The following is a 17,775-nucleotide window of genomic DNA, read 5'->3' as shown; positions in this document are numbered from 1 at the left end:
AGGGGAAAAAATGCTAAATAATATCAAAACTACTTTTTTCCTCAGGTACGAGTACTAAAAAGAATTCCTACGGCGCTGGTTTAAGTAAGTTTAACTAAGTCTGGACGACAAGGTTTGAAGGAATACAGAACTGTACTTGAAGACGCTTATAAGCAATAAACCTTCCTTACATAAGTTTTCTATTTACAACCCTGATACACATTCCGTGAGCGTGTGTACCCACGTCTCGTTATAGCCTTGTCTTAAAGTTTTCAGATACAAGTTCTTCTGAGGTTCTTAGGACAGACAATTCTCCGTTCTCCTGTAAGCCTAGAAGAAAATGCTCACTTCAAAGACGTAAGCGTCTAGGGTAACAGAGAAATAATCCAGGCGCTGCACTTATCCGAGTGACCGGAAGCAGCCGCACTTTATGGGACCCGCTCTCGTCCCCTCCATCCGTGACGGCAAAGGTAACGGCAAAGTCTGAGCAGCTGCGCCTGTGTGTCCCTAATCCCCGCGCTCCCCCAGTCCTGTGGCTGCGGGGGAGGGAGGGTGGAGGTACATTCAGGTGACAGGTGCGCTGCGTCCCACAACCACGTGTCCTTTGTGACAACCCCGCAGAGGCAATGTTCCCATGCCCACCACACACGGAAGGGGGCGGAGGTGCCCGGGCCCTGCCTTCCCTGCCTTTGGCCACACCCCAGGGTGCGCGGACGAGCGGGGCGGACGAGCGGGGCGGACGAGCGGGGCGGACGGCAGGGACAGCAGGGCCAGCCGGTGCCGCCTGGGGAGAGCGGGGGCGTACCTGCAATGCTAGGCGCCGGCGCGATGCTGCTGAAGGAGCGACCGTAGCCGGAGGCACTGAGCGGCCAGGCACTCGAGGAAGGCAGCGCGGCACTCTGAGATGACGGTGGGGAGGACCCTGCAGGAGCAGAGGAGGTGCTAAGAGGGTGCCGAGCGGTGTGACAGCGCTAGCAACCAGGAGGGGGTCTCCCAAGGGGGCTTTGGTGGGAGGCTGACAGCGTGAGCGACACGCGGCCAGGACCGCGGCCAGGGCAGGCCGCCGACGCTCGCCCCCCACGTGGGGTCCCGCAGCCACGCGGAGAGGCCGGGGCGCGCCGGACGGTACGCGGGGCGTCAGGGCCCGAGAGAAGGGCATCACCAGCAGGGTGTCGAGAACGGCGCCCTGCGTGGGAAGGGGTCACACTGATTCCCCCCCAAGTAGGAGAAAACGAACAGTACGGGCAGTCTCCAGCTGTTCACACCTCAAACAATACCCACAAAACTAAGAAAACCCTCCAAGTTCTTGGTTATCCATTTGGCCATTAAAGACCAGCACTCCACTCCGACTCCAAATGTCTCCGTGTGTCTTCTGGCTCCCGTCCGTGCCGCTCCCGCTCCCTCATGACACGGGGGCGTGTGGTGGAGAGCCGTGTGGGGAGCTGGAGGGCTGGGTGCCCTTGTGTGACAATACCTGCTCGAGTACCGAGCACCACAGGGCGGGGGGACATGAGCACAATCGGCTTGTCACATTTCCTTCCGCAGGCTGACCTTCCCGGGGCCCCACCTGGGCGGTGGCGGTGGTGGCTGAACTAGCTCAGCAGGTCCGGCCCTGGCAGTCCCCCCCTGCGGCAGACTATGCAAACCATTTACATACAGAGGAGTTCTGTAGGTTCCCTTCTCCCAAAGAGCAAACCACCAGGGGCTCAGGAGCAGGGGAGAGGGTCCTCTGGCCTGTGCAGGGGGAGCCTGGCGGGAGCTGCCTGAGACTCGAAACGTCCACTGACCACCCCCTGAAGTCACCCCCCGAAGTCACATCACGGGAAGCTCCGAGGTGCCCAGGTTGGACGGCTGCCCGATTCTTTATCCCGGAGTTGGAGGTTCGGTTTTCTCATCTTATCCTGATGCCGACACTTCTGAGGCTTCTAGATTTTCCTCTGTCTGCCTCCGCCTCAGCCACTCTGGACTGGAGGACGGCTGCTTAGCCCCGTCCTCAGAATTTACCTACTTCTGCAGGGCACCTTTGTCACGTCACACTCATGTGTCGCCCGCGGTGCTCCAAGGGCCGTTCAGCGGCCAATGGACCACTGGGGGACCCACGGGGCACTGGCAGAAGCTCTGTGCTACACCAAGCCACCTCGACTCCTTCTGAGGTCTTTCAGTACCTGGGTCAGTGCTCCCTCTTCACACCTGCCATGAGCCTCAAAATACACTGATGGCCATTCCTGCTCAGACACAGCCCTGCCGCACACTCAGGGTGACGAGCTGTGAGAGCAGAGTCTGACTTCCGGCTTGCGCCTCTCCCTGTCCCCTGCCGTCTCACACAGGCTCCATTTCGTGTCCCCCGTACCACTCCTCTGTCCCCGACGGCAGGGTCTAAGCAGAAGCTGCATCGAGGCACGAGGGACGCGCAGCCCTGAACAGCAGGATCTGAACTTCTGCTGGTTTTCTACCCAAACCACAGAAACGCCTAGAAGCCCGTCACTTTCGGGAACCGCTGAAAAGAACTGCACCTCTCCCACAGTCTCACCCACAGCAGGAAAACTGAATTAATGTTCTGGGAACGACCCAAGGGGCCTCACTGGGGACGAGCACCCACGGCAGCCCAGCTATCCCCACACACCATTCTGACAGTGACGCCACGACTTCACCGGAGCTGCACCGTCTGCCCTTCTCGGCGCCACGCCCGGAAGCTACACAATTTGAACTTCACAGCCAGCTCCTCACTTCCTCCTGCTGGATCCTAACGTCTGACACAGGGCGTGCCAAAATCCAGCATCCTGAGTTCTGCTGGGAACATGGTGCTGGGGGGCGGGTTTTAGTCTTTTTACCAGACTTCGTGGAAGGAAGTGGACGGAGATAGGGCAGGAAGGGGTCAATTCACCTGCAGTTTAAATAGATCTTAAGTGGGAACTTTTTCACTAAAAGGCTTAATCCTTAATATCGGCATTTCGTGACATAGTGCTCTAAAACGGTGCGTTAATAAATCCAGCGAGCCCACTTGGTTGAAATCGGGCTCCATTTTCACCTTCAGCACTACCTCTGGGTGGGGAGAAGTGCACATAAACGCGTCTCCCAGCGTCCCTGCCTCACGGCCCGCACGGCACCCGACACCTCACCTCCACTCTTGAGGAGGTAGCGGTTGACGTCCTGTATGGTGGTATTGATGGTGGGCCCGGTGGGGACACTTCCAGGAGTGACGTCGGGGTCGTTCTCAGGGTCTATGTTCTGAAGTCCTTTCCACGGGACTCCAGGATGGAATTCTGGAAAATGCCAAACGAAATGGAAATCAAGACACATGAGAATCACAGCACCTTCACGTTGCCTCACGAGAATTTATGCAAATTCTTATAATCTATGAGTCAAAACAGGAGACACATCCTAGACTTTCTTTCAGGGAATCATCAATCCTCGGGAACCAGCTAGAAGCAGGTACCGTAGCTGCCCCGTTCAGACAGTGTTGGGAAGGTGTAAAGTCTAGCAACCGTTTGACCAGACGCAACCCAGCGCCCATCCTCCTTCCACTGAACTAAGGGGCTTCAGGAAAGCGCTGGGGCTAACCACTTCCCAAGTCTGGATTTCCAGTGGAAAAGCCAAAGCAGGAGCTCACGCCTCCAGGACTCTCAGCTCAGATCCCGGCTTCTCCGGGGCGGAATCGCTCTCCCGGGGCTTGGCGCAGTTCTGCTCTGCCACTGCACGCAGGTCTCGTGCGCTCTTACCTGGGGGCCAGTTGATGCTGGAGCCATTCGAGATTTTATCACCGTCAGATTTGGCACGTGACCAGCTATGGGGAACAGCTACCGGAGGACTGGCTGGTGACTCACTGTTCTGGATTAAATCGTACCGGCCATAGGAGTCGTCAATGGAGGACTTAGCTGGAGGCCCGATGCTCAGGCCTCCAGGGATAGCACCTGTGAGGACAGCGGGAAGCAAAGAGCCCAGTGAACAGGGCGTTCTTGGGCCTCTGAGCCCTCGTGGCTGGGCGCCGGGCCCTGTCCCTTTCAGAGGTACAGGAACAAGCACGCTCGATTTGTCCAGCGCTCTCTAAGGATAAGTGACTGTTTTGGTTAGTGCGTCTGTGAAAGACTGAAACTGTTTTGTTTTTTAAAGATTTTACTTTATAATTATCATTTTAAAAATTTATTTTATTTTATTTTATTTTTTTTCAACGTTTATTTATTTTTGGGACAGAGAGAGACAGAGCATGAATGGGGGAGGGGCAGAGAGAGAGGGAGACACAGAATCGGAAACAGGCTCCAGGCTCTGAGCCATCAGCCCAGAGCCCGACGCGGGGCTCGAATTCACGGACCGCGAGATCGTGACCTGGCTGAAGTCGGACGCTTAACTGACTGCGCCACCCAGGCGCCCCAAAATTTATTCTATTTTACTTAGTTTTGAGAGAGCGCAAGGCAGGGAGGGACAAAAAGAGACAGGGACAGAAGATAGATCTGAAGCGGGCTCTGCGCTGACAGCAGCGAGCCCAACGTGGGGCTTGAACTCCCGAACCAGGAGATCACGACCTGAGCTGACGTTGGATGCTCAACCGACTGCGCCACACAGGTGCCCCTAAAGATTTTAAGTAATCTCTACATCCACTGTGGGGCTTGAAGCCACAACCCTGAGATCAAGAGCTGTAGGCTCCAGGGGCGCCTGGGTGGCTCAGTGGGTTAAGCATCAGACTCCGGCTCAGGTCATGATCTCGCGGTTTGGGAGTTTGAGCCCCGCGTCGGGCTCTGTGCTGACGGCTCGGAGCCTGGAGCCTGTTTCGGATCCCGTGTCTTTGTCTCTCTCTTCCCCTCCCCCACTTGTGCTCTATCAAAAATAAATAAATGTAAAAAAAAAAAAATTAAGAGTTGTAGTCTCCATCAACTGAGCCAGCCAGGTGCCCCAAGACCAAAATTCTTTATAAAAAAATTTTTTTATAAATGTTTATTCCTGGGGCGCCTGGGTGGCTCAGTCGGTTGATCATCCGACTTCAGCTCAGGTCACGATCTCGCGGTCCGTGAGTTCGAGCCCCACGTCAGGCTCTGGGCTGATGGCTCAGAGTCTGGAGCCTGTTTCCGATTCTGTGTCTCCCTCTCTCTCTGCCCCTCCCCCGTTCATGCTCTGTCTCAAAAATAAATAAATGTTAAAAAAAAAATTAAAAAAAATGTTTATTCCTTTTTTGAGAGAGAGAGAGAGAAGGAGAGAGAGAGCAAGCAGGGGAGGGGCAGAGAGACAGAGGGAGACACAGAACCCAAAGGAACTGTCCGCACAGAGCCTGATGCGGGGCTCAAACTCACAAACCGTAAGATCATAACCTGAGCTGAAGTCGGATGCTTCACCGACTGAGCCACCCAGGCGCCCCAAGACCGAAATTCTTTAAGAACCATGAAGTTTGTCAAGTTGGAAGTCTACTGTGTTTTATTTTATTGAAAAAAATTTTTCTCGGTAGATAGACAAGTTTTCTTCCTGAAGGATACAGATAAAAATAAACAAATATTTAGGCTACGGTCCATGTTCTCACTGCTCTGGGGCATCTTCAACAACTGGGTTTGTGGCGAGCGGGTGGCGGTTGGGGTTTCAGCAGGCCTGACTGCAGACCGGCTGGGGTCTTACGCACCCACGGACAGAGTATTCCGTTCTAAAGGAATTCTCAGGAAAGAGCTGCAGCGTGAGGTAGAAAACAAGCACGCTCTGCAACCGGACAGCCGGCGGGGGCACCGGCTCGGACGTACCATGCTTGCTGGGGTTCTGGTCGAGGGGAGGAGCAGCACCGGGCAGGTTGTCCATCGGGTTGGGGTGTGTCCACTGAGGGAGGCGGGACTGGGACTGAGACGGGTCCTTCACTGACAAACCGCCAGTCATGTCCATGCTGCTGACATTCATGTTTGGGTTCAGTCCAGCTAAAAATAAAAACGCTGTTAGGATGTGCCTGCTCTTCCTCTAAATTTCACTACCTTCTAACGCTCTCCTGGAGAACCCATCCGAGTCTCAACTCGTAGCCAAATACTTCAACTTTTAATGCTGGTGGAGAGAAAAGCTATTTGTCTTTCTAACAACATCTATTTCCAGGAACATTATTCCTGACTTAAGGTGAACTGGAAACGAATAGTCTCTGATTAAGTAAGACCAATGACTCTTTCCACTTTGCTCACTTCAGAGCTGAACATGGTCCTGGAGCTCCTCAGAGCCCACTGAGAGACAGGACGCGTCCAGACGATTAGGACAATCTTAGGGAAGCTCCCCGGATCAGGACAGCTCTTTCAGAGTTCTAGACAGGGCTCTAAAGGACCACCTAAACAAGGCTGGTAGGGGTGATTCAATTCCACTTTTAGTGACCTTGCTCTACAAAAGTCTGCCCTTCAGGAGTTTAGGAATTAAATACCGAACTCCCTTTAAGGACCCGGCCTGTTTGAGAGTGTGGGGCCGCCACGTGCCCCCAGCTGGAAAGGCATGCCGATTCTGGGTTTTTCCGTAGAGCTAAAAGCACGTGCGGTCGGATGTGGCCGCGCTGTGCCAGGTTAATAAAGAGAGGTGAGGAGGATGGCAATGAGGCCGCGGTGAAGAGCCCCCGATGGGGACACCAGTTATGGGCTGGACTGAATGCGCGGCTGGGAGAGGACAGCCAACGGAAGCACATCCCAGTTACATACAGACCGTTTCCTTCCCAGACCAGGCAGAAGTGAACCTCGACTCTCAAGCAAGGTATCGAACGCTTCTAGTTTTAACTTGAAATCAGCGTCTGCAAACTCACATGCCTACGGGAGCCAGGTGGGCGTGAGGCGGGCCTGCCGGGGAGGGTGACGAACCCTACAGGGCTCGTCCCGCCTAAAGTGCCTGCCGCTGGTGCCAGCCCGTGGCAGCCATGGGGCGGGCAGACCCAGTGGAGCCACTTGAAGAGAAGCCAGAAGTCACCTTTATTTAAAAACCTCCAATTTTGAAATTTTGGCAATTAACACACACACACGCACACACTTCGTGGATGGAACAAAACCCCTGTGTGCGTCAGAGGCTGCTGGAAGGCCACCTTCACTTTGCACAGATCTAGTCGGCTGAGGGGATGCCCGCTCACTCGTGGACGCCCCACAAGTCAGCATGACCGCCCGGGACGCGCCCTTTCCTCATCACTCAAGTCCCTGCTCCTCTGAGACCCAAGCTGAGACCCTGCTCCGGTCTCTCCTTCCCCACGAGGTGAGCACGTGCCCTCCCTCCTCCGAAGCGCCGTCCGGGAAGGTTAGTTTTTGTTACTCTATGCCCGATCTTCCCGTGTGGACGACAGATTCTAGCAGTCAGCAAACACCGGAGCAAGGAGACGCTGTGGATGGGGGAAGGAAGGTGGATGGAAATACAACCGCTGAAGAAAAACGCCAAGAACCAACCGGATAGGCAATTTTATACAATATCATCAAAATCATTTTTCATCTCGTTTTGAAGATTCACTGTACTAATTCTTTCATTTGCCCTGAGAAAGAATCTGTAAGAGTGAAGACTGACGTACTTTGTTCCCCAAAAAGAAGATCAGGAGGCCACATGGACACTAGGAGGCTGGAGCTGAAGCATTCTGGGATACCAGACAGAGTGGAGTTTGGTTGTGAAATAACAGTTCCTGAACCAGACGTGCCTCTGTCCAGCTCACATTCCAGACGGGCTTGTTGCATGCTGGGCACTGTCCTGAGAACTTCATGTATTAACTCACTTAATCTTTAAAGGACCCCAGGAGGGAAGTATCCCTACTTTATTTTTTTAAAGTTGATTTTTGAGAGAGAGCAGCGGTGTGCAGCTGTGTGCTGGGGGTGAGGAGTGGAGGAAAAGGATCTTTCTTTTTTTTTTTTTTTTAAGTTTACTTATTTATTTTGAGAGAGAGAGCGTGGGAGGGGCAGAGAGAGAGAGAGAGAGAGAGAGAGGGAGAGAGAGAGAGGGAGGAAGAGAGAGAGAGGGAGGGAGAGAGAGAGAATCCCAAGGAAGCTCCACACTGTCGTGCAGAGCCCGACGTGGGGCTGGATCTCAGAAACCGTGAGATCATGACCTGAGCCGAAATCAGGGGTTGGACACTTAACCGACTGAGTCATCCAGGCGCCCCCATATCCCCCCCTTTAGATGAGGAGCTGAGGCAGAGAGCAGTCGGGCAAGCCGCACAAGGAGCGCTCAGCCAGCCCTGGTGGTGGGTGGGCCAGCTCCCGGGCCAGGCCTCGGCTACCAGACTACCCAGCTCCGTGCGATAGAGGGCCGTGAGCGAGGGACAGTGAGGAAGGGGTGGAATGATCACAGTGGGCATTCATCAGTTTCATATTAAGGACGCACCACACCGATCGTATGTCAAGTGGACAGTGCTCACACGATTGGGATTTATGGCCCTTTTCAGAGTAGTGTCATGGAAAGGGACACCACTGGCCGGGAGCAAATCCAGTATCATGAACTGGCTTTTGCTCGTTCGGATGTGTATTTCCTGGGTTCCTGATTCCCTTTGTCCTGTAGCCTCAGACTAACAGCCACCTGACAGACGAACCTGAGAGCTTTCACCAGTTTCTGGCTTCTTCTAGCAAACGTTTCATGCGCCATCAATTTACGGACAGATGCCTCCCCGCGACATTTCCTCGGTACGGCCTCCGGTTACGTGACCAGTGCCCCCCGGCTAGCTTGTGAGACCCGGAGGGCGGCCCCTGCCTTCTGTTCACCTGTGGGTTTCACGAGCACGCCTCCTGCAGGCGAACGGGTCAACACATGCATGGTGATTGGGTGGATGACACGAACCCCTTTCTACACCACAGGACGTGTAGGGACAACCGTGGCTTTCCAAGAAGTGCCCGATTTGTAAAAACCTAAACGCCTTTACTGGCAAAACTGTTAGAAACTCACCCTGCGGTTAGGGTGGAGGATGGCGGCTGCTAAAGAGGAGGAAACCGGGGATAGAACTGGTTCGACAGCGGAAGTGCGGGAATTCTGGGACTTCCACTGGGACGGCCTTCAAAGATTTTAGGCTTAAAGGTATCCGTGGCCGCGGCGAGACCTTGCTCTGCGGCACAGCCAGCGCCGCTCCCCCACCGAGCGGGCCCGGGACCCGGCGCCGAGCGGCCACGCCGGGGACTCACCGAGAGGGTAGGGAGCAAAGGTGCCGGGTGAAGACTGCGGCTCTTTGGTCTGCAGGTCAGGCAGGCCGGGGGCCTGGGGGTGAGGGGGGAAGCTGTCCATGGCCGATTTGCCTGCAGAGGGGTGCAGAGACAGGTGCGGCGGGGGCGGCGGCGGCTTCACGAGCAGGGCCTGGGCCAGCTGGCGCTGGTGCTGCTGGATCTGCTGTTGCAGGTTAGTGATTGTGCGCGCGACCTGGTGGCAGAGACGCGAATTCGAAGGGGTCCCCAGGTGGCGCCCCTCGCTCGTCCGCAGACCCGGGGCGTCCGGTCCCCTCCTCCCAAACCCAGGGGACCGCGGCACCGCTAACAGGGGCGGCCTGGCGGGCGGAAAGTCAACGACAGTGGAACGGCCGGCCGCCTGGCGTCTTCCGATCGGGGAAGACGGGAGCCCGCGAGTCCGGCCGTGCCCTCCGGGTGGCACCTACTTGCTGTTCCTGTTGTCTCACGGGTCCGGAAACGCTGCGCTGAGCCTGTAGCATCTGCTGCTGGATTTGTAAACGTTGGTATGCCTGTCGAGAGAACACAGTTAAGATCCTGTAAGAAAGTCGTCGACAAGCGGTTCCGCCGTTGCGCATTAGTTTAGAAAAAAAGGCGGCAAGCGGCCAAGATTCTTGGTCCCCTGACCGTGCTGTGGTTTAAGCCTCCTGTGAGGCAGAGCGTTTTTAACGTTTATTTATTTTTGAGACAGGGAGAGACAGATCGTGAACGGGGGAGGGTCAGAGAGAGGGAGACACAGAATCTGAAACAGGCTTCAGGCTCTGAGCTGTCAGCACAGAGCCCGACGCGGGGCTTGAGCTCACGGACCGCGAGATCATGACCTGAGCCGAAGTCGGCCGCTTAACCGACTGAGCCACCCAGGTGCCCCGAGGCAGAGCGTTTTTAAAAGGAGAAATGTCTTCCCCAAATCCTTCCAGTGCGTGGAGTTTTACAAAGTACTTCAGCCAGTACCCACCCCCCACCCCTGTGTAGTGTAGACAGTGAGGTCTGTCTGCAAATGGTTTTTAGTTGATGAAGAGACCAAAATTCTTCTTGTTTCTTTATTTATTTTGAGAGACAAGGAGAGAGAAGGGGAGGGGCAGAGAGACGGAGAGGGAGAATCCCAAGCAGGCTCTGCACTGTCAGCCCGGGGCCCGACATAGGGCTTGGAACTCACAAATCGTGAGATCATGACCTGAGCTGAAATCAAGAGTCAGACGCTCAACTGACCGAGCCACCCAGGTGCCCCAAGATCAAAATTCTTCTGCTTGAGTCCTACCAACTAAAAATAAAAACAAATGATGGCAAGATGAAAAACTAGGGGTGTCTGGGTGGCTCAGGCTGAGCACTGACAATGCAGGTCCTGCCTGGGAGTCTCTCCCCCCACCCCCTCCTCTGGCCCTCCCCCACTTGCACACGCACATGCTCTCTCTCTCTCTTTCAAAAACAAATAAATTTGAAAAATATTTAGAAGTGCCTCCTTAATCTGTGAATTATAGAGAAATAAAATACTTCACTGAAGTGAATCCGTAAAGGCCCTAAAAACGTCAGAGTGCACCAAAACTTTTTAATGATTATTTTGAAAAAAAAAAAAAAAATTAAAGGGGGACCTGGGTGGCTCAGTTGGTTAAGCGCCGACTTTGGCTCAGGTCATGATCTCACGGTTCATGAGTTCAAGCCCCGCGTCGGGCTCTGTGCTGATGGCTCAGAGCCTGGAACCTGCTTCAGACTCTGTGTCTCCCTCTCTCTCTGCCCCTCCCCCACTCACGCTCCGTCTCTCAAAAATAAATAAACTTTAAAAAAATTAATAAAAAAAAAAATTAAAAACAGTATGCTTGGTTTTAAAACAGAATACATGAAACGTAATTCAAGATTTTCCTGCAGTTTCCGCCATCTTCTCATGTTCTCACGGCAGTGTGAGCGAATGTCCTGGCAGATGCTCTCGAGAGCACAAATGATGCCGGAAAGAGAGGCAAACACCTAGCTTAGCAGGCTAGGCCCTGCTCCAAAGTCACCGTGTGGTGTGTGACCGCGATGACGAAGCACGGTGACGGCGGCCAATTTGAAATCACTGATGCTCACAGAGTGGGGAAAAGTGCCGTGAGCCTCCCGGGCGGGGCGACCAGCACCAGACGTGACGCGCGGCCCAGACATCTAGAAAGATGGCCAAGCAATCTGCTCCCGTCCTGCTGGTTTGGTGTCACGGTGCCGACCGCCTCAGCGGGCATCGTGGACCAGAGAGAAGCACGGTGAGAACGCACCAGAGGGAAGGTCCTGGGATTCTGTTTCTAGAGATGTGATACATACGTGTAAATAAAATGCCTCCATGGGAAAACAGGAAAGATTCTCTTGAGGTCTTTCACACCGTAAGGGGCAGTAAAAATGACTGTATGAACAAGAGACTCTAGAACATCAGTGCGATAATCAGATACGTCTCATGTGAGAATACAGCCACTCTGTGAGCATCACAGAGTGAGTGCTTCAGTGTTGCCAAGGAGCATAACGCGATTTTCCTCTATAGTAAGAGTTCTAAATAATATGCTTCTTACGTGTGCGCCTGATTTTTACGGTTGTTTCCTTCTCCGTCATCTGAGGTCAGCTCGGTAGCAAAAGCACTAATCCTGTGCGCTTGAACCACCCACCCTTGGTGCCTTCGGGTCCTGGGAAGCCTCACCCCCACGCCGCAAGGTGCCCCCGTTTCCCATTTTAAGGACAAAGAAACTGTCTCTGAGAGTCTGTCACGGTCACGACCCCCCTTCCAGAGCTCTGTGTCCTCCCCGACACCACGATTTGTCTCGGGCACTTGTCTCCTCCCATCCCATGCTGCTTCTTACGGGGAAGCCGACACTCAAGCTGGCTCGATGGGAGTCTAACACACAGTAAAGGCTTAGGGCTGAGAGGGCCCAGGGCTCTCCTGTGAGGAAAGGTTTCGCATCAATGCTTTTGTCTATCGGAGGCCCTGTTTCCTTCCCTCACGATTCCTGGTCACTTTCTAGGAGATGGAGCTGTTGGACGAGACTTCTAAATAAACCAGGTGTCAACATATCAAAGAAAGAAAGAACGCACTTGGTCCTTGGGCATATACCAATGCAGTATGCCTTCACACGTGACACGTGACCTGGCGTTTTATAGTAAAAGTAGAAAGACTGTTGACATTAAAAATTTAAGACATGTTGAACTGTAAAGCCTTCCAGAATTATTAGGCTACATCCACCTTTCTCAACAGGGGTTTCGAGAGAGAATTAAATCCTAATCTCCAAGGCATTCTACTGTAGGTCATGAAGCAACTTCTCTTTCATGCTTCCAAAAGAGTATTCGCATATACCATCCTGAAGAATTTAGAAAATCGTCAAGCGTTTCTTGTGTTCTGTGGTCCAGACGGGAAACTGGATGAGAAAAGCTAGCTGAGACCCCAAGTTAGAGGGCATGCCTGACAGTAAGATCTGGACGACTCCGTGAAGGGACCAGGGAATTTACAAAGCTAAGGAACAACACCCGTAAGTGAAAAACTTCCTCATCTTTTTAGTAGTCTGCAAATTTTAGGAGGGTCTCAGTGGGCTTCCCTGACAAGGAGAAAGCGTTGAACCAACTACCTGTACGGGTCAGGGTGTGTGGCTGGCAGAGATACGTGAATGTCGGGGGCGCACGCTTCCTTAGTTCTAGGAGCTGAACGGATCTGTCCACTCACCAGCTGCAGCTGATAGAGCTGGTTCAACATCGTCATATGCTGAGGATTGATCGGCGAGGTCAATAGTGCAGGGTTGAGACCAATGTTTTTTGCTGCAAACTGCAAAAGCTGTGCTTGAACCTGTTGGACACAAAGGATGGCGTCAGGTGCCTGCGCAGGTGGTCTCTCAAGATGCAGACTGGCTAATGACTGACACTTGTCTCAGGGATGAACTCCAAAGCCATTGACAAACCCCCGGACGCTTTGCCGTTGCAGTTAACGTGCTTCCGTGGGAAAGACGCACGGGAGGCAGGCAGGCAGAGAAGAGAAAGCCTTCCTCCTCCAAACGCCGCGGTCACGAGTGGAGCTGCTCAGGCTCCGGGGGACCCCCTTGCAAACGGATCTCACGTCCTGTCACCACAAAAACAGCCGGGCACGATTGCGGGACTGGAGACCGTGGATGTGGGATCTCAGAGAAGTCACACCCACTGGCGGGCACCGCGCCACCCCGCGGGAGGGTCTCATCGCAGGATGGGCTCTGGAAGTGGTCCACCCCGGCTCTGCTGGCCTGAGCCTGGACCGTCAATCCGCCCTTCTCAACGGGACGGGCACCTCCGCGGCTGGGAACCAGGTGGGGCCCGGCACTGGGGATCTCAGTGTTTGCCACTAGGCGGCGTGTATGGGCACGGGGCGGCGGGGGGGGGGGGGGTGACACGCGCTTGGCCGAGTGTGGGAAGCCTGCTGCCCGCCACCCGGGCCCAGGTGGGGCTGTGGGGCTCCCTGCTGTCGGGAGGGGCCGTGGCAGAGCCGCCCCACAGCCCTGAGCCGCCGCCTCCTGCACGGCCGCCCGAGAGAAGCAGACGCCTGTCTGGCCTGAGCTTCTGCCCTCTGGGGTCTCTGTCAGAGCAGTTCACCCCGTGTCCTGATTAATGAATTTAACTGTTACTTGACCTGCATTTCAGCCATCTTGGCTCAGGGCACAAACGTGGGTTCAATTACTTGTGGGGAAGTAATTACTCCCAGCTAATTCTACAACTTATTATCAGTATCTATTATTGAATATTTTTACACGGGAAAAGACCGAAACATTGTAATGAAAAAGTCGGTGCAAAGAGTAAGATTATGGAATGTTACTCAGTAAGTAAACAACGTTAAAATGAAAGAATCCATATGCTTTTGAGCTACTCAAAGCAGTAACAATCTCTTCCTGATTCTGCTTGACTTCTTTTTTATTCTTAAGGACTCTCTGCGGGCAAGCCTGGTCTAATATGAAGTAACGGACTTAACTAAGACGTCTCTGACGTATATGGGCTGACACACGATCCCGCTCAGTCGGCCACTAAAGCATTACTCGGTCCGTGACTGCTCCCACGTGGCCCCTCACGTCCTAAGCCAAGTGCCAGCTCGTCACCTTCCTCTCCCAGCTAGGACAGTGCATCGGGCTCGTCTGAGCGGCTGTCAAGAGCAGGACACGAATGGCAGCCTGGTAGCGCGGGAGGCGCCTTTCCAGCCGGCACGACAGGAGGACCCCCGCTCGGCACTTCCGGTGGCCATGCCGGTGACCCTGGCAGCCTCCTGTCGGGCGGGCGGGGGTGAGCCCGCCCTCACTCTACGGCGGCGACATGGCTATGGCCCAGGCGTGCGTGCGTGCGTGCGTGCGTGCGTGGTCTTGCCCGGAGCGCAGGTGCGGGCCCCACCTGAGGGGATAGAAACGGAGGCACTTGAGCGCGGAGGCTGGGCTGGGAGGAGCTCAGAGGCTGCACGGGCGGCTGCGGCGGCTGTTGCATGGTCCTGGCTTGTGCTGCTCCGCTGCTGCCGAACATACCCAGATTGCCACTCGGGATCTGCAGGGACACGGGAGGGACCGGGGCGTTAGGGCGCCGGCGCCGCGGGAGCTCCGGGGGAGGCCCCGCCTGCCTGACCCCGAGAGCCAAAGCGTATCTACTCCCCCCTGCACCGTGAACTTCTACCAAAGTGAATTTCACAGCAAGCCGTGTTCGGCCTGGTTACAGGCGACGGCCGATTGGCCCACGAGGCCTGCCTGTGTTTCCAAATCGCAGAAGCCACACAACGGTGCCAGCCGGAAAACGTCCCCGGACAGGACTATCCCGTCCAGACAAACCCTGATAATACGGTGCTATGAACCACAGCCACGCGGAGCCACCGGGTTGCTCTACTTCTGTCACGGGAGACCTGTGGTGACGCAGGGTCGTTAGGGCGGGGATCACTAGGCCGAAGACGGCGACGTTTTCAAACAGGAAACACAAGTATGATCTCAACAACAGCCAAAGCTGAAGCTGAGTGAAAGGCCAGATCCTGGCAGGTATCTGCGTGTGAGATCTAATCAATGCATTTTAGGTGTACTTCCTGCTTCTCTGGGGTGAGTTAGCGGCCAGGCACGGGGGGCTCACTCCCATCACCCCGCCTGCAGGGTGGTCACTTGTCAGACGGCAGGACACCCGAAACAGGCGCTGCACTGAGCTACCACCGGCATCAGTGACGTCGGCCGCGAGGACCACACAAACAGGGACGCTGGTGGCAGGAGGCGCCGCTGGCCATCACCGGGGACAGCAGGTGCGCACGTGGCCGCCTCACGCAGCTTAGCCTCTACCTAGAGAGGGCTCTCGGAGGTGGGTGCGTGTCAGCCTCCTGCGTGAGGAAACCCAGGAAAAGGAAGTCCTAGGAAAGCCAGGAAAGCAGGTCATGTCTTCCAGAAGGACAGGGAGACACAAGTGCCAGGGAGCAGCAGCCAACGCAACTCTCAGTCTTCCCTTCTGTGACGCCTGTCAGGGACTTGCACCTTCCCTGAGCGTCAGAGAGGGAGAATGCCAACACGACTCTCTGGAAGCCACCGAAATGTCACCTCGACCTCCGGGCAAAGCAGGGGAAAAGGTGGCGTTTTCTCACAGACCAATGTATTTCCAGTTTTGAGGCTGGGAGAAAGGACGACACCGCCTGGCTCCATGAAGGAGTCTAGCGGTAGGTCAGCACCAAGGGCACTGAACCATGTGTTACTTACATGTAACAATACAATCTGGAAGCATTTCCCTTACTACGGTTCGATCCCAAGAGCTGGACTCCACTCCTGACACCTGCACATTACCTGCAGGATGATCTTTCTACTATCTCGGCTACCTTTTCATACGTGATTGTATCGTGAAGTATGGGTATTCATTAAAAATGGGACAGTTTGTGGCTCAAACACATTTTTTTACAGGCAGGTGAAACAGAGACCGCGCTGGCTTTCTCCCCATGGCCTTACCTGTCTAGAAGAATTCAAGTTTTGCATGCCCAGCCCTGAGGCAATCCCACCCAGGGCCTGATTAGGGAGTGCACTGTTTGAAAGGGGGAGCTTCAGGCTTGGTGAAGGCAAAAATGGTGAAGTCGTGGGCTCTTCCACCAGGCCGCCGTCCTGATGGGAGAAACAGAGGGTGAGCTGTGTGCAGTGTCCATCCACAGAGCACAAAGCAATTTCCCAAGGGCGTAGAGGGATGTGGATGGTAAAGAATTAGGAGGTCAAAACAGTGTGGGCAACAAGAGACTGGAGAACAAGGGCCAAAGGAAGGGGGGAGAAGCAAAAGAGGAACCAGACTGAGACGCTGCTTCCACTGTTAACGACCATTCCACAAGCACACGCGGTAGCTTATGACGCTCTCATACACAACCGACCCCGCCCGGGGGCAGGAGTCAGGAGGACGACGGAAACATTCGCAAAAGCCTCATTTAGAAAACAGTGTACAACCGTGTTCAAGTAAACCCGCTCCTTCCGAGAAGTCATCATCAAGGCTCTAGGTGTGCATTAGGTTGGATTCTGCTGACACTCAGCTGTTTTTGACCCGCAAACAGCAATTGTGTGCCGTTTAAGCCAATAATAGGGTAGGTTACAAAACAGACTCTTACCCTGTTATATTTATTAAGGTCACGTTACGGACCAGGCCCTTTGCAGATCTATTTTTTCTAACTTCCCAACAAACGTGTGGCAGTATTCTACATGTTAAAGGTAAGGAAACAAGTCAGCGTCCCATCCTGAGCCAAGTATAAATACAAGATACTAAATTAAATTGGAATTGCGCACCACTCCCTCTGGGCCCAGCCTGGCCACAGCGTTCGGCAGGGGGGCGTGCGGTAGGGGACCCTGTTTGTTTAAGAACGGAGGCGAAGTCTCACCTCTGTCTCCTGTGAGGCTGTTTTTTGTTTTGTTTTTAAACTTGTCCTTCCTTGCTTTAATTTTATTTCCAAGGTTCAACATTCTGAGTGAATTTCGTGGGATGCTGTCCTCATCTCCCTGTGAAGTCACACCGTCTGGAGGGGGGGCATCACTATGGGACGGTCCTGAAAGGACCGAACCGGTGTCTGGACACGTGACCCACCCCAGGGGCTTCTGACAGACTCCTGCACGAACTCTCAAGTGCCGAGCTGAGCTGGCCAGACACGGGCACCTGCACAACCACTTCAAGTCTCTTTTTCCGAGAGTAAACACATAACATCATTTCCAAGGGGAAGAACTGTGCATGTAAAATAAGACAGTAAAACAGAGATTTGAAGACCCTTGTTACTGGGCAAATGGAAGCAGACAAGCCAGCCAAGTTCACCCACTACGATGAAAGTCAGTTTTCAATTTCAGTATTTTTTCTTAGTCACATTGTATGAAACACGACACCATCTCTTTTGAGGTAAACATTCATACGTATCTTAAAAAGTGGGTAAAAGTCACTTAAGTGTTGCAGCCCAGCAAGTATTTGATCCAGCTTGCATTAAGGACACGGTTAAAATGAAAAGTCCCTTGTGTTAAAAACAAACAAGCAAAACACCCCCTGAATCCATACCTTGTCAAGAAAGGTGGGGCGGTCCCCGGAAGAGTCTTTGGAGACTGGTGGGCGGCAGCCAAGGGCTTTGGTGACCCCTCCATTGTAGTCGGTCACTCCCAGTCCACGCCTGTCCACGTCCACCTTCTTTTCCAGCAGGGCGCCTGGGGCACAGCAAACAGAGGCAACACTTACGCAAACGCCCGAGGAGCGTCCGTCAGGAGCGCCGAGCTCAAGA

The 17,775-nt window shown here is 54.1% G+C and overlaps 1 protein-coding gene across 5 annotated transcripts in view; it reads right to left on the bottom strand.

Moving 5' to 3' along the window:
* TNRC6C (trinucleotide repeat containing adaptor 6C) overlaps positions 1–17,775 on the bottom strand; it is a 98,441-nt gene that overhangs the window by 10,303 nt on the left and 70,363 nt on the right. For all 5 annotated transcript variants that reach the window (XM_023244123.2, XM_023244124.2, XM_019818326.3 and 2 more), the window contains 10 exons: positions 17,559–17,701; positions 15,995–16,144; positions 14,430–14,576; positions 12,754–12,873; positions 9,515–9,598; positions 9,051–9,282; positions 5,697–5,864; positions 3,699–3,890; positions 3,099–3,242; positions 785–901 (listed from right to left, as the gene is read on the bottom strand). In XM_023244123.2, the coding sequence (XP_023099891.2) occupies positions 785–901; positions 3,099–3,242; positions 3,699–3,890; positions 5,697–5,864; positions 9,051–9,282; positions 9,515–9,598; positions 12,754–12,873; positions 14,430–14,576; positions 15,995–16,144; positions 17,559–17,701 (1,497 nt within the window). The remainder of the gene's footprint in view (positions 1–784; positions 902–3,098; positions 3,243–3,698; positions 3,891–5,696; positions 5,865–9,050; positions 9,283–9,514; positions 9,599–12,753; positions 12,874–14,429; positions 14,577–15,994; positions 16,145–17,558; positions 17,702–17,775) is intronic.

This window comes from Felis catus, chromosome E1 (genome assembly GCF_018350175.1).
Source record: "Felis catus isolate Fca126 chromosome E1, F.catus_Fca126_mat1.0, whole genome shotgun sequence".
Classification (NCBI taxonomy): domain Eukaryota; kingdom Metazoa; phylum Chordata; class Mammalia; order Carnivora; family Felidae; genus Felis; species Felis catus.
Note: the sequence above shows the minus strand (reverse complement) of the source record. Positions and strands in the feature narration are given on the sequence as shown.